This window comes from Chrysemys picta, chromosome 23 (assembly GCF_011386835.1).
Source record: "Chrysemys picta bellii isolate R12L10 chromosome 23, ASM1138683v2, whole genome shotgun sequence".
NCBI classification, from domain to species: domain Eukaryota; kingdom Metazoa; phylum Chordata; order Testudines; family Emydidae; genus Chrysemys; species Chrysemys picta.
Window position 1 is genome coordinate 6,343,934 of NC_088813.1, and position 16,754 is coordinate 6,360,687.

The 16,754-nt window shown below is 45.2% G+C and overlaps 1 protein-coding gene across 1 annotated transcript in view; it reads left to right on the forward strand.

Annotated features, from left to right (window-relative positions):
• The window catches only part of MATN1 (matrilin 1), a 39,529-nt gene extending 23,141 nt beyond the window's left edge, over positions 1-16,388 (forward strand). The window contains exons 4-8 of the mRNA XM_005286207.4: positions 3,919-4,044; positions 5,860-6,267; positions 11,405-11,557; positions 12,434-12,514; positions 15,055-16,388. Of these exons, the coding sequence (XP_005286264.1) occupies positions 3,919-4,044; positions 5,860-6,267; positions 11,405-11,557; positions 12,434-12,514; positions 15,055-15,104 (818 nt within the window). The 3' untranslated portion in view covers positions 15,105-16,388. The remainder of the gene's footprint in view (positions 1-3,918; positions 4,045-5,859; positions 6,268-11,404; positions 11,558-12,433; positions 12,515-15,054) is intronic.
• Positions 16,389-16,754: the final 366 nt, after the last annotated feature.

Here is a 16,754-nt window from a genome sequence, read left to right on the forward strand (position 1 = left end):
CAGTTAGCTCCACAGGTTCGTTATGTGTTCTCTCAATACAAGTATTCTGAGCTCTCTCGCTCTTAGCTGGCTGGAAAAAATGAAAAGAGAAACATTGACCTTTCCCTCTTTTCTTTCCCCCCAAATTAGAAAAATTCCAAATTTGAAAGCCTCTGCCGGTCAGGCAGTAGAACCAATCCAAAAAAGGGGGAGGGGGGCAGAAATGTCACAATGTTGTGAAAATGTATCCCCCTGCCCATTTTTTTTTCAAATTTCAACTGTTGGAGAATTTTCAAAAATCTCTAATCTTAGGGTGAAATCTTCAGTTGCTTCAGAAACTTCCATTGACTTGAGTGGGGCCAGGATTTCACTCTCAAGGTTTTATCTGGGTGTCCATTCCCTTAGGGCAGGTCTACACTACCCTCTGGATCGGCGGGTAATTATCGATCTATCAGGTGTCGATTTATCGTGTCTAGTCTAGACGTGATACACCAATCCCCGAGCGCTCTCCCGTCAACTCCGGTACTGCACCGCTGCGAGAGGCGCAAGTCAGGGGTGGCTCTAGCTTTTTTGCTGCCCCAGCATGGTAGGCAGGCTGCTTTCGGCGGCTTGCCTGCGGGAAGTCCCCAGTCCCGCGGATTCGGCGGCATGCCTGCGGGAGGTCTGCCGGTCCTGCGGCTTTGGCGTACCCGCCCTCCAATTGCCGCCGAATCCGCGGGACCGGGGACCTCCCACAGGCATGCCGCCGAAGGCAGCCTGCCTGCCGCCTCACAGGGACCGGCAGGCTGCCCCCCGCGGCTTGCCGTCCCAGGCACGCGCTTGATGCGCTGGTGTCTGGAGCCGTCGCTGGCGCAAGCGGAGTCGACGGGGGAGCGGCAGCAGTCGACTCAGTGCTATGAAGATGCCAAGGTAAGTCGACCTAAATACGTCGACTTCAGATACGCTATTCTCGTAGCTGAAGTTGTGTATCTTAGGCTGGGTCTACACTACCCACCTGAATCGGCGGGTAGAAATTGACCTCTCGGGGATCGATTTATCGCGTCCCGACGGGACGCGACAATCGATCCCCGAATCGACGCTCTTACTCCACCAGCGGAGGTGGGAATAAGCGCCGTCGACGGGAAGCCGCAGAGGTCGATTTTGCCGCCGTCCCTACAGCGGGGTACGTCGGCTGCGATACGTCAAATTCAGCTATGCTATTCACGTAGCTGAATTTGCGTATCTTAAATTGACCCCCCCCCCCCGTAGTGTAGATGTAGCCTTAGATCAGCCCCCTCCCCAGTGTAGACCAGGGCTTAGTATCTGAACACCTGGTTTTCAATACCGTATGCACAACTGCATCTGATTAAAAGACCCCTGGCTCACGTTAGATTCAACATTGACACCGTCCCACACAAACTGGGCACCAGGCTGCTCTTAGTTACCTTACACATTTTCAGCAGAAAGATTGAATCATGACCTGTTACACGTCAGTCTCAGAGCATCTCACAGTTCTGTCTCTACCCGTGTATGTCTCCTTCAGCTCTTTATTGTGTCACACCTTTCCCAAACTGTTGCCACACATCTGTGTTTGGCAGGAAGAGTGTGTGAAACCCCTGGGCCTGTTCAGTTGACACGGGAAATGAGTATTTTTGCAGCTCCCTTCTACAGTCTTGCAGGTTTTGTTTGAAGTAGCAATGCCCTCCCATGGGGTTCGGTGTTGTGTTTGGTGATCACTCCAGACCAAATCCTTGAAAGCTCCTAACTTCCAGTGAAATCAATGGGATTTTGGAGCCTAAATACCTTTCAGGGTCTGGGCCTCAGTGCTTGCCAGAGATCTCCTTTATTTTGTGTCTAGACGCAACACCTCTGCATGACAACAAGAGCTTCACAACACCTTCCCCAGACTCTTGGCCTGGGAAACTCAGCCCTTAATAGCACAGTCCCCAACTACCACAAGTGTTACTTGTAGGTGTGAATTGGCATTTGCAGGAGATTCATACTCTGATAATACGTATTACAGTAGCTCCAAGAGGCACCATCCAAACACAAGAAGACAGTCCCTGGCCCAAAGAGCTTACAATCTAACTACACAAACAAAGTCTAGGAACAGACATGGGAACCAACTTACCCGAAGTCAAATGCCTCTGACTTGTTATGGAGACTGTGGCTGCCTCAGTTTCCCCAGCTATAAAATGGAGCTAATGTGCAGCTAAGCCAGCAGAAGCTAGTACATAGAACAGGGGCTGGGAGGCAAAAGACCTGAGTTCTGTTCCCAGGACCTTGGGAGAATCACTTCACCTCGCTGTGCTTTATTTTCCCCAACACAGAGATGATGATACTTATCTCCCTTCGTGAAGGTCTTAGAGATCCACAAGGGGGAGGTTTCAGAGTAGCAGCCGTGTTAGTCTGTATCCGCAAAAAGAAGAACAGGAGTACTTGTGGCACCTTAGAGACTAACAAATTTATTAGAGCATAAGCTTTCGTGGACTACAGCCCACTTCTTCGGATGCATACCGAAGGGGGAGGATTCTCCCTGGTGCACCAGGACAGCTCAAGGCCTAGGCAACTTAAGGCCTATTTTGAGCACTTAAGTGGGACTTAAATGGTGCATAGTTCTTGTCTATATCCTCTGCCCAGGGTTGAATTTCCCCTTTTCTACATTGCAGATATGCTAACCCACTCATTATGGTGCTTGCTTATAAACGCTAGGGGTTAACATTGCTTTGTTTAGAACAATCAGAAGGCTTGAGCATTCTTGTATTTGTCTTCCTCCTCCTCCCCGCCCCCTGTCTCTCCCCCCACCCCATATATATGGACCAGATGAAAAGTCTCCCATTTGAATTTAATGGACTTTGAATCAGGCACTGTGGTTGTGGTAGAGCCAGGTAAATACTGGCATACACTATTTCCTGCAAATACTCACCTGATTTATAAATGAATTGGCTTCCACCAGATTTGTTTCACCTTTGTGTTTCCTTTCGACCAACATTGATGCCCTGGGGCCTGATTTTCAGAGTTGAGTACTGGATGTGCCCATTGACTTCAATTCCAGTTTTGTTTGCTCAGGTTGAGTGCCCAGGTTGAGTTCTACTGGCGCTTGTGTTCGCAGACAGCAAACGTAAAGCTGAATGTGCAAGTGTTACTGTAAAATGAACTTTAAGTTTGCTTGCGCACTAATCTAACCAGAGAGCAGCAATGATCCCATGCGATTTATCGGACTAATCACAACTAACCCATAGGGCCGGAAGAGTGAACGTTGGCTATTCACAGTTATTCGTGATCAATTCAAAGAATAACAAAAATTGCAAAATTCTCATTGAACAACATTGAATGGTGAAGTAAATTGTGATCTGCTGCTGTGGGTGTTGGAGAAAGAGTTGCCCAGTAGATAGGGTATTGCACTCGAACTGTGGAGACATGGGCTCTATTCCTGGCTCTGTCGCTGAGTTGCATGACATAAGAACGGCCATACTGGAGCAGACCAAAGATCCATCTAGCCCAGTATCCTGTCTTCTGACAGTGGCCAATGCCAGGTGCCCCAGAGGGACCTTGAGCAAGTCACTGTCTCTATGTACCTCAGTTTCCCCATCTGAAAAATCAAGATAATAACTCTTACTTCCCTTGGTGCTTTGAGATCTGCAGCAGAAAAGAACGTTAAAACAGCCATACTTGGTCAGACCAATCATGCATCTAGCCCAGTATCCTGTCTTCCGACAGTGGCCAATGCCAGATCCTTCAGAAGGAATGAACAGAACAGGCAATCATCGAGTGATCCATCCTGCTATGAGCAATGTGTTATTAAATAAGGACTTAGAGTTCATAGAAGGGGAGAACATTAAAGCACTTGCTATGCAGGCAGATAGAGGAACACGAGTCTCGTGCTGTCTTTGGTCAAAGCGGCCTTGACACTTTTCCCTTCAGGGTCAATATATTTTTATTCTGTATCTTTCCTTACAGATCTGTCCGACCTCTGTGCCTCTGGAGACCATGACTGTCAGCAGATCTGTGTCAGCACACCCGGGTCATACACCTGTGCTTGCAAAGAGAGCTTCACATTGAACAGCGATGGGAAAACCTGCAGTGGTAAATCCCATTGTGCATCCCTGATATGAACATGGCAGTGCGGTGATATGTCAGGGAGTTGTTGAGATATCCGAGGCACTGCCTCAGAAAAGCAAGAGGATGAAAGCAGGGTAAAAGAACGGTACCTTCACCCCAATCCCCTGAGTTGCTCACCACTGAGAATTTAACCAAGTAGCTCTCCTAGGAAGAGCTGGCGTCAATAGGGCTCTCTCCATTGACTCCAACGTTCTTTGGATCAGGCTCTTGGACTGATTTACACTCTTAGCAGAGATATTCCCTGGAAGGCACCCAACACCCTCCATGCAGGAGCAGATTAATCATGGTCCCCATTGATCTGTGGGTCTGAACTCCAGCACGCAGAGCCCCAAGGCCCAAAGGAAGCCATAGACCCATGTGGGACCCCCTCCCTGGTAGAAGAGTGGAGCGCTGGGAGGGGCAGGAGGTGGATGCTTCGGTAGGGGCTCGGTTGCCATCTCTGAAGTTAGCCGGCAGCCGCGCTGTGCACTGAGCGTGGGGCATGATTCACGGCAATAAAGAGGATTTACCATCAGTCACTGTGTCAGGGTCCAGTGACTTCATGGCTCTGAGATTTCCGGCAGAGCAAAACCTTTTGGTGTGTGCTCCATTCAGTGCTCCCTTTTACTCCTCAGACGGTCACTGCCAGTTTGAACAAAAGACACACTGAGTCTGCAAAATAAGGAGTTTGTTAGTGGCAGAGCTGAAATCTGCCCTTGGAAACATTCACGCCATTCTGATTGGCTAATCTTTTCTGGACACCCCCCCGGGGGGCCACAATGTGGCCCCAGGAATTATGCCTCCTCCGGACTCCTGTGCTCTAATCACTCCTTCACCAAGGATGCGATTTCGGAGGGTCCCGATGAGACCAATGCCCATCGTTAAAACTCCCCAGTACACACAGATTAAATGCTCCTACCTCATCTCTTCCCCCATGCCCAATACATCCCCCTCATGGAAAGCCTGGGAGAACAAATAGACTTTGCAATGGGTCTTGAGGTTCAGCCAATTGCATTCCCTAGCCTACCGCAGAGGCTCAACCAATTATTGGCTTCACTGTGCATGGAGATCCCAAGACGAAAGGCACTGTGTACCTGCCAGTAAAAAGCTTTATTATTAGTGTTATTACTATTAATTATTAGAGTCCGTTTGAATTTTTTGGTCAAACTTTTTGTTTTAGGGAAAAATGAATTTTGTCCAAAATGAACAAAAATTCTTTTTTTATCAATTTTTGTTGTTAAAAACGGAAACCAAAAAACCCAAAATTTTTCTGTACAAGTTTTTGGATTCCAGTAAAATAATTTGGATTTTGAGTTTTGAAAACTGATTTTTTTTTAACTAAAACCCAAAATTTTAACTGAAAACAGTTTTCAAAAACTGGGGAAAAAATGGTTTTTGGTTTTTAAATAAAAATGTTCATGGGAAATTTTGAAATAATATTAAACAGTTGTGTGAAAAATAATTGTCCTTTTTCAAACAGCTATTATTAATTATTATTATATGATGACCAAGGAATGCTGCTACACGGCCAGACACCACATGGTCACCAAAAGCTTTGGCGGCGAGATAAAATCACTAGCAATGGCGTAAACTGAATATTTAGCCAGACCAACTTAAGGACCTAGGTCAAGATTTATGTCAGCGGTGCTATATCTGCTGGGAAGTGACATGCTTTTGAGATTTACTATGATGTTGAGTTATTATTATTAATAAAGCCATACTGGTTTTTGTTTTCTCTCTCTCTCTGGTTAATTGGGAGCTGTATTTCTCCCTTTGCCCTGTTTTCTTGTTTCTCCCCAGCCTGCAGTGGTGGATCTGCTATTGACCTTGTGTTCCTGATTGATGGCTCCAAGAGCGTGCGGCCTGAGAACTTTGAGCTTGTGAAGAAGTTCATCAACCAGATTGTGGATTCATTGGATGTCTCCGATAAAAATGCTCGCGTGGGCCTGGTCCAGTACTCCAGCTCTGTCAGGCAGGAGTTCCCGCTGGAACGGTACAACAACAAAAAGGACATCAAGGCAGCAGTGAAAAGGATGTCCTACATGGAGAAAGGAACCATGACAGGCCTAGCACTGAGGCACCTCACTGAAAAGTCCTTTGATCCCTCCAGTGGAGCGAGACCTGGCGTCCCCAAGGTGGGCATTGTCTTCACGGATGGACGGTCACAAGATTACATCAGCGATGCTGCCAAGAAAGCCAAGGATTCAGGTAGGCCTCCAGAATTCAGTGACGTTGGTTTTCCTTTGGGTCAAGTACTGGTCTATGTATGATGCTGATTGGCAGTCCCAGAAATGGATGTCCTCCATTCACCATAGAACATGGGCATCCGTAGAGCAAAACTTTGGCCTAAGTTGCCTCAACCCCTGCCCACGTGCTTCAGTGCTGACTTAGAGGGCCTCTGATGTGGACAAGGCAGATTTTCAAAGGGGCTTTGGCTTTCAATGGGAGCTGGACAGCTAATTCTCATAGTCCCTTTAGAAGGCCCATCCTCTGTCTCTATTCTGTGTCAGTCATGGGCCTCTTTCTGAAGCTACCAGCAAAGGAGCCAGTTAGCACCTGTATGATAGAGGTTATGTTCCTCTGAGCCTTTTTAAACGGTGAACTCTCCCCTCTCTGGCTATCAGTGCTCAGTCCTAGTGCAAAGTTAAACTAAGCTCTGCAGGCTACACCCTTCCTCAGTGTAAGACCAGAGTAACTGTGATAACTTCAGGGGACGTACTGGGGGCCCATGTTGGTGTGACTGAGAGCAGGGTGTGGTTCGGTGCCTTTGCTGTGGAAGGAATTTGCTTCAGATTACTGACCCCCATTTCACGGGGAGGATGGAAGTTCTGTGGCTCAGTCTTTACTCCAGGGACACCACATCACTAGTCATGAGAGCACTGCTGGGCTTTGACTTCTTCGTTTGGTTTCTTGCTGTCTCACATGACAGTTGCACTTCCTCACATGGTCAGTTCCCACATTGGAGTCTGTTTTTGAAGTTTATTTTTCTCCAACGAGAAACTGCAGAATTGGAATTAATTTGCAAACTGGACACCATTAAGTTAGGCTTAAGAATAAAGACTGGAAGTGGATGGGTCATTACACAAAGTAAAACCTGTTTCCCCATGCTTATTTTTCCCCCCTACTGTTACTCAGACCTTCTTGTCAACTGTTGGAAATGGGCCATCCTGATTATCACTACAAACGTTTTTTTTCCTCCTGCTGATAATTGCTCACCTTAATTGATCACTCTCATTACAGTTGGTATGGCAACACCCATTTTTTCATGTTCTCTGTGTATATATATATATATATATCTTCCTACTGTATTTTCCACTGCATGCATCCGATGAAGTGGGTTTTAGCCCACAAAAGCTTATGCTCAAATACATTTGTTCGTCTCTAAGTGCCACAGGTACTACAGATTAAGTAGCAGATTGTACTGCTTCCTGTATGCACAAAGGAGGAGTAAGACCTAGGGAAGGTCTTCCTACCCATGAAGTCCCCTCACAAGGCCCAGCTGTCCAATTACGAACCAATGGGTAAAAATCACACCTGCACAAGGAACAAGCACCACTTTAATTCCACTTCAGCCCTCAAAATAGGCCTTAAATGGCACTTAAGGGATGCATGGGCCTTATGTTGTTCCTTCACCAGTGCCGGCGCAACCCATTTGGTGACCTAGGCAGTCGCCTAGGGTGCTACAATTTGGGGGGCGGTGACCACGGTGGTATTTTGGCGGCGGGATCTTCCACCGCCTCTGTGAGGGGGGGAGGGTGGCATTTCGGGGCGGGACCTTCCGCTGCCTAAGGCGGCAGAAAAGCTGGCAGTGCTCCTGCCCTTCACACATGGATGAACTTCGTCCAAGTATGCACCATGCCGGCACTCATTAGGGACCGTACACTAATAACCCATTAGGCACATGTAAGGGGGATGGGGACTGAGCGGGAGACACATTTCTGCTGCCAGCTTCCAGTGGGTTAATAAAACCAGAAAAGAAAAAGATACTTTAAAGACCTTGAAACATAAATATTTCGCGAGCCGCCCCCTTTTGCTGAACAACTGCTGCCCAAGTTCCTTGTATCCTGTTTTTTACTGCGTTAAATGAACATGGCCCTTGGGGATATGCTCATGAGTTGCTAAATGCTTCACCTCTTTTAATCGTTGGTCTTGACCGCTGGACCTGACTGAGGGCTGGTGCCCAATAATGAAGATCAAACATGAGGGCAAGAATAATTGACATTTGAGAAGCATGTTGCCAGGGCACGTGGGATGCCGTGTACAGCGTGTGTTTGGCTGGTATATATAAATCTTGATGTAACTCACCAACACAATTTATCTTACATAATGGTAACAGGCCTTGAATTCTGTTTGATTATGGCTGGTTGGTTTGTTTTTTCTATTACCAGCTGTTCAGTGATCGTGTTTCTTACAGGGGAAAAAATAACAGCTGCTCGTTATTGCACTCTGAAAATGTTCCAGGAGCTGGAATTTAGAAGCCTCATTGAAAATTCAAATATTGTGCTTGTTTTGATCCAAAGGAACTAAGGCAACGCTGTTGGGAAAAAGTTAGCGATGCTTGAATCTAAATAGGGTCAGAGTTCACACAAGCATCTTGTAGTTCAGGGGATAAATCTTGGCCCTGTTGAAGTCAATGGCAAAACTCCCATTACTTTCAATGGGGCCAGGATTTCACCCAAGATGTGGCTTCAAACAGTTTATATGAGACCCCGCAGACCACCCAAGTACCTGCACAACTCCTCTTCCCTCACAACAGGATCTCCTGTCCCTAGTGAGTGACAGGTCTTCCTGGGAAGGAGACCCAGCAGTTTGTTACTACTACAGCTGGTCAGGAAATGTATTTTTCAGCCTGCAAAACATTTTGAGATTTCAAAAACAATGTCCCATCCAAAACTGGGACAAAAAAGTTTTAAAAAGTTGAACTTTTTTGTGAACAAAAAAAAATCAATTTGGGTCAATCAAAACATTTTGTTTCTATTTCAGCCTTTTTTTTATACTTGGCAATTTCTTTTTACATCATTAGTTTAAATTTCAAAACCAAAAGTCATTTTGAACTGGAAAACATGAATTTTTCATTTTGAAAAAGTTTAAATGGAACATTTCAACAATTTCAAACCTTTTTTTTCTTCAATTTTGTTTGTGAGTTGAAAAATTGATTGAAATCAACCTTTTCCTAGGAAAAAGTTTCACTTTTTATGAATTGCCATTTTCTGACAAAAATATTTCATCTAAAAATTCCTGACCCGCTCCTGTTACTCCCCTATTCCAGCATTTGGTCTGCTTTTCAGTGGGTGACTTTGTCTTCCGGATATAAGTATTGAGAACATGGTGAGTTGCTTTGGGCCCCATTTTGAAAACTTCCCCTATCTTCCTCTTGGGTACCTATTAAACCACAGGTTCTCAGCCGGGGGGGTCATGACCTCTGTGGGGGCAATGAACAGGATTGAAAGGAATTATGACATCCTCCCTTCTAGAAAAGGTTGAACAAAGGCTGAGGCAACTTTCCTGTGATGCTATGCTTGAGGTGCCCAGAATCATAAGCCACTGTGTCACCCCTCTGTCTCAGCAAGAGAGAGCTGGATTTTTAATTTTTTTTTTCTGGAATTTAAACTGTGTGTCAGCTCCCTGATGCAACAGTCTGTCTGCCTTACCAGCAAACTCCTTGAGACTTTGCCAGTCTAAACTTTGCCCTACAGATAATATTCCATGAACCCCAGTTCCCAAGTTCCCTCAGAGATGTCTCTCTGTAGTGTCCAGTCCCTCTCACTCGACACTCACAGAAATTATTAAGTCTGCTGTTTCCAAGGAGACAGTGCACCCACCAGTCTGTTAGTTTTGCTGAGGTCCCACATTTTAGTTGAATATACAGCACTGAGATAGCTTTGAAATAAAACAGGGAGACGTGTATTAATAAAGAACACAGATTTGTGATGCTAAGCAAGAATAAAAGAGAGAAAACGGGGTTACAAACAAAACAAAAATCACACACTTGTTAGTGCCTCAAACGTAATTTGAACCAGTTATGTCTTTGCCTAAAACAGTTTCTTACTTACATCAAGCTACTAGCATCTCCAACACGCCAGGAAAGGGGAGCCAACTTTCACAGAATCAAAAGGTGCTGGCCCTTTTGTCCCCTCAGTGATGGAGAACTAAGGGGTTTGCTCCCCTTCTTTTTATAATTCAGTAAAGTAAACCTTTGAAATGCATTCTTCTCCCCCGCTGTTTGTCTCTTCCTCTTGATTTCCCAACCCCCCTGTTGATTCGTATGTAAATGTAACTTCCATTGTCTCTGGCATCACCTTGCTCAATTTACACTGGAGACCCAGGCAAACGGGCAAAACAACCTTCCTTTGTCTAGAATAAACGTTTAGCAAGTCTGCTCCCCAAACATACTTTAGTAACATATTTCCAGCATGCACATGTACCTCTTTACACACTAGCCATACACACATCATGCAATAATATTAATGACCAGAGGGTCACCAGCTTTCATAAAAGACCGTAATGCTCTTTTATAGTGCAATAAATATTGAATAAAGTCAGTTGATTCAATTGCTTATTCTTTGGCATTCAGATCCCCCATCCTCCTCCTGGAGTGTCTGGACTCTGATTGTCACAGTTGCCTGGGACAAACATTTCAGAGTCATTTTGGGGTGATAACAGTTTAAAAGAGTTCTTGATTTTTTTCCTTATCTTTTCACCCAACCCATATATATATATAATCTCGCTTTAGAACCTTTGCCAGTGGATATTAAATACACCCGCCTTGGGAGATGAAAGGCAAATGTACTTACCCACCTACCTCTGCCCTATGAACAGCCTAGAGGTGGATCCAAATAAAATTCAGATCTAGCTTCAGCCTTTCCCAGAGTTCAGCAGTTTGATCCGCAGTTTCGGCATGGCCCCACTGTAGCGAGAAGCTTGGATACAAATCCCGAGCTGCGTTTTCCCAGATTTACAGGGATTTTGGTTTGAGTTAGTCCCTGTAATACATAAACATATAAATTCTCCCTTGGGGTTCTGCGATGGCTCAATACGTGCGCTTGTAGTTTAGGTGGCCTATTCTCAGGATGCACGCGCTGCATTCAATGGCCATAATCGCATCCATTCCACAAGACCCTACAGCTGAGGGATTTGAAAGCACAATGACTCCATGTGCAAATGATGTGGGTGTTCTCGGGTGTCCATCTTTGAGCGTTTGGTCCATGGCTCCGTACAGTGGGGGCGTCCTCGTTTGTACGCAGCACATCACGTAAATGCAAAGAAGGATTTACAAGCTGGCTGGGTTCTTTTGCTGTTCCAATGAGATGGTCGCAGTAGGACTGACACTCCTCATTGCTTGCAGGCTTTGAGATGTTCGCTGTGGGAGTGGGCAATGCCGTTGAAGATGAATTAAGGGAAATTGCCTCAGAGCCAGTGGCAGCACACTACTTTTATACTGCTGATTTCAGTACCATCAACAAGATTGCGAAGGAACTGCCAACGAAAATCTGTGTCGGTGAGTGGGGCAGAGGGCAGGTGGAAAACACTTGACTCCTGAAGCAAGGGGCAAAAGTACACCTCGAGGTTTCCACTCACAGGTGTTGGGTTGTTGTTATTTTTTGTTTCTGTGTAGGTGTGTGGTTTTGTTGGATTCTCTCTCTCTCTCTCTCTCTCTCTCTCTCTTTTTTTTGGTCGAAATTCTTTGATTGAAAAAATGTCAGTCTGCCCAAATTATAGCATTTTGCACTTCTGCCGTCGTGTTTTTCAGCCAAAGGTCTCAGCACGCTTCTAAAACAGTAATTCATTAAAACATCAAGCCTTCCTGAACTGCACCACCCCATCACTGGCCAGTTAAACTGGCCCTCTCACCCCTTTTGCAACCAGAGTGGCACAAAAAGACTGGACGACAGCCAAGTATCTGACTTAGGTCTGTTAATTGGCTGAGAGAAGCGGGGCGCCACATTCACCTTGACGATATTTCTGTTTGTCTGTCTGTAACACAATCACTTTTAAACACTGCAGCTGATCAATTCCAAAATTACAGGGAATGGCGTAGGCATGAATAAACAGAACCCTGATGAAAATCAGAAAAGCCATATCTGGGTAATCAGTTTTAGGTAAATCATTGCTGAAATACAAAAATTTGGATAACACACAGAGCTTGGCCTACATAAGCAATGAAGTGTGCGACCCTCTAGTTAGTTTAAAGTTAAACACAGCAATAACCATTCAGAGAATCTGGCTGAATGATGTATTGATTTCCTCCAGACCTCTGGCTGGAGAAAAGGCTTTCGCTTTATTTCACTTGTCACCATGGTTTAGGTTTTGATATATTCCATTCTTGCTCTGTCTGATGGCTGATTCATCATCACCTTTGTTCTCTTATCCACAGAGGAGGACCCATGTGAATGTAAAGCCATTGTGAAGTTCCAGAAAAAAGTAGAAGACCTCATAAAGTCATTGACACGAAAACATATCCTTTAGAAGAAGCTCATTTTCACAATGTCAGGTTCCATTTTCTAGAGAGCAGATTAGCCAGACCTTCCAACCAGGGAGACAGATTAGTGCAGTGGTCAAGAAATTGGAGTAGGAGTCAGGAGACTAGGTTTCAGTGTTCAGATTCATGGCATGTACACAGAGAAGTTAGATAAAAACATTAAATACTCTTGCCGGAAGCAGCAACATAACACTGTTTTAATACTTAGAATTCAGCACAAGAATGGCAAAACAGAGAGAGACAAAGCAGGCTGCTCCCTAAAAAGGGTGTGGCACAATTTAACCCACCTTGCTCTAGGCTTTCTGCAGACTGACTCTGATCTCGTGCTTTCCTGCAGAGCCCCCTAGACTGGAAATTGTGCCAAGAAACCCTTTACAAATTAAAGAGACACAATTCCAACACTGTTTTCAAAAACACCACATTCTGTACCTAGATTCTGTGCAGACATTAACAAAGAAAGCAGTCCCTGCCACAGGGAGCTCACCTTCTCTGAGACAGGCAGGACACGACAGGAGGACAAGACAGACAAATAGATTGATACTTGCCGAACCAATGCCAGCCAATAATGATGTGGAAGCACCATAGCAGAGATAGGTTTTAAGGAGGGATTTGAAAGAGGTTATGGTGGCACCTTTAGGGATACTGATGGGGAATTTTTCCCATTCATGAGAGGCATGCCTCACATCAGCCCGAGAACAGGAACAGGAGGCAGTGGAGTGGGAGTTAGCCTGGAAAGCTAGACAGTCAAAGGGAGTTTGAGGAGGGATTTGAAGCAGGACTAAGGAATCATAGAATCTCAGGGTTGGAAGGGACCTCAGGAGGTATCTAGTCCAACCCCCTGCTCAAAGCAGGACCAATCCCCAACTAAATCATCCCAGCCAGGGCTTTGTCAAGCCTGACCTTAAAAACCTCTAAGGACGGAGATTCCACCACCACCCTAGGGAACCCATTCCAGTGCCTCACCACCCTCCTAGTGAAAAAGTTTTTCCTAATATCTAACCTAGACCTTCCCCACTGCAACTTGAGACCATTACTCCTTGTTCTGTCATCTGCTACCACTGAGAACAGTCTAGATCCATCCTCTTTGGAACCCCCTTTCAGGTAGTTGAAGGCTGCTATCAAATCCCCCCTCATTCTTCTCTTCTGCAGACTAAACAATCCCAGTTCCCTCAGCCTCTCCTGCCATGTCAGAGAAGAGAGGCTCTCTAAGAGTGGGTAAGTAAAGAAGCACACAAGAATGGGGGAAAGAGACAGAAGAAAGCAAGAGGCGGGGAGTGGGCAGAACAGAGAGCTCACAAGAGGCCCTGCTGCAAGGTGCATGCTAAATACAAGTCTACCAGCACTTCATCACAAGGAGACACTGCTTTAAGTAAGCAATTGATGCCCGTTCCTACTGAGTCAATGGCAGAATTCCAGTTCACTTCAGTGAGAACAGGAGCATTGCACTGCATCATAGGGAGACCTTCAACTTAGCAGACAAGGGCAGAACAGGAGCCAGTGGCTAGATGTAGAAGTTGGAGAAATTCCAGCTGGAAATAAGTGACAACTTTTTAACAGTAAGTGTAATTGATAAATCACTGGGAGAATTCACGGAGGGATAAGGTAGATTCTCCCCCACTTGGTGTCTGTCCACTGAGCCTGGATGTCTTTCTAAGTCCGATGTTATAGGTCAGCTCCAAGTTACCAGACCCCACAGTGTCACTTACGGAATAAATTCCCCCCTCTGTAGGTATCATTGGGTGAAATTCAAGGGCTGATGTCATGCAGGAGGTCAGACTATATCCAGGGTTGGCAACCTTTCAGCAGTGGGGTGCCGAGTCTTCATTTATTCACTGTAATTTAAGGTTTCATGTGCCAGTCATACATTTCAACGTTTTTAGAAGGTCTCTTTCTATAAGTCTATAATATATAACTAAACTATTGTTGTATGTAAAGTAAATAAGGTTTTTTAAATGTTTAAGAAGCTTCATTTAAAATTAAATTAAAATGCAGAGCCCCCCGGACCGGTGGCCAGGACCCGGGCAGTGTGAGTGCCACTGAAAATCAGCTCACGTGCCACCTTTGGCACGCGTGCCATAGGTTGCCTACCCCTGGACTATATCAGTGTTTCTCAATCACTGGCTCACAACCCCAAGAAGGGACACAAAAAGCAATCAGAGGGTTGCGAGGCATTGAAAATTTTATGAGAATCTAAAAGAAAGAAAATCTCCCTTTGTGCTCCCCACAAAACCTTATCCTTCAAGGTCATCATCTCAAAAGACACACACAGATCATTGTAACGTTTTTATTCTTGCTTTTTATAGTAAACGTAAAGCAGTTGTAAAAATGTTTGACTTCGAATGCCGGGTCAGCAACCTGAAAAGGTGGCGAAACCATGGACTAGATTACCAGAATTGGCCAAGTCCTCAGCAGACATACATTGGGGTATCGCCATTGACTTTGAGTTGTGCTAGTTGAGGATCTGGCATGTGAATCACTGAAATGCACTGCCATTTTTTCCCTTAACTCTTGCTCACTGGAAGCTGTGACAAAAAGGATCGCAGCCCTGGAAAACAAGATCATCTAAACACCCGGAGCACTATTATATTTCTCCTTCCTAACGCAACAGAATTGTACCAGAAGACCTTCATGCATACACAGGAGCAACTCAGCCGCAGCACTCCATCCAGCTTTCTACGTAAAAAAAAGAAAAGTCTAGTCTAGCTGCATTCTTCTAAAAAGGAAACATTATAACGTTAGAGCAGACATCATATTAAAGGGCAAAGCACTGTGAATCACTGCGTGCCAAAATGTGTTAACGTCCCTTGCATCCTATAGTATACATATATAAAAACCCAGAAATATATTTTTTAATCTAAAGCTTAATATATATATATATATGTTGTTACTAAGTACTTGATTATGAGTTCTGTGAATCCTCGCTGTGTTCTTCTGCATCTTTTGTTTCTGTGCGTACTGTAATTTTATTTAAGAATCAAGTTGTTTAAAAGCAACTCAGATCCTGAGTGTGAAAACCCGCCCTCACAGACAACCAATGTATTATGATAAGCACAAAGCATTCATCAGTAAGTAGGTGAAACTAAGCAGTGATTGCTGAGTGTGGTATTGAAGATGTGCCAGGATGGGACACTCCTGCAGCCAGGTACAACCCACAGCTACTGTACAGTAGACGAAAGTAAGCTCAGTTCTAGTCAACTAATACCCCTGCAGTGTTTTGGCTAGCCAGCACCTGTCCCATGTTTGGCCTTCCACGGTGAAGTCCTGAACTGCACAATGAACCCGCCCATACACGGCTTTATGTCACCCAAGGTAGTGCTACCAGCACCAATCCCATGGGATAAGCCGCTACCCGACTGCTTGGTTCTGTGGTTCCTTCCATCCGCGTTCACAAAAAATGCAGTTATGGTGCCCTGTCTGCCTGCAGGCCACCAGCTCCCTCTCCAGCCCCATGTCTGGAGGCATCTCTGCTTTTCTTATATTGAGCATCTCATCGCAATGTGCCAGACGTTTAGACCCATTTCCCTTCCCGGCTGGTGGTGACCCAGGCTATACAAACAACCAGCACGGTCCAGAGGTGTCTGACGTTGCGTGCCACACCCAGGCGCAGTCTCCGTGGCAGATGATGTTAAGCAGGGAGTATCCAGGCTCAGCGACGCATGCCACGTTACGCATCCCTCCAAATGTGAGCATGAGTGGTTGGGTTTGGGAATTATTTTTTTTCCTATCAGAATATTTATACTTGAGAGTATGTAAAAAGCTTTTCAGATAACACAAGCCTGTTCAGAAATGTCACCATAGAAGATGTTTTTGGATGGAGGAAAAAATTAAAAGTTTGCTCAAAAATTTGAAAGGCTGGCTGTTTTGTGTTACGGGTTGTAATTATTTGGTTATTTATACTATTATGTATTTGTTCAATGCCAAAAAATGTGCAGTTCAATCATATAGACAGATTCTCCGCTCAGATTTATAGCGACATCTTGGACTTTGGTGTCAATCCAGCACCAATGGGAGTCAGGGGAAAGGCTCCCAGGAAAGGCTCCAGTGTGGGAAAGTCTATAGAGTACGTCAGGTTCCTGTCCTGAGATGCTTGCAACCTAAAGGGCTAATTCTGCTCTCAGATATACAGGTGTAAATTTGATGTAACTCCACTGATTTCATACTTCAGCATCATACCCATGTAACCCAGCCCTAATAATCCTGTAACCCTCTTAATCAC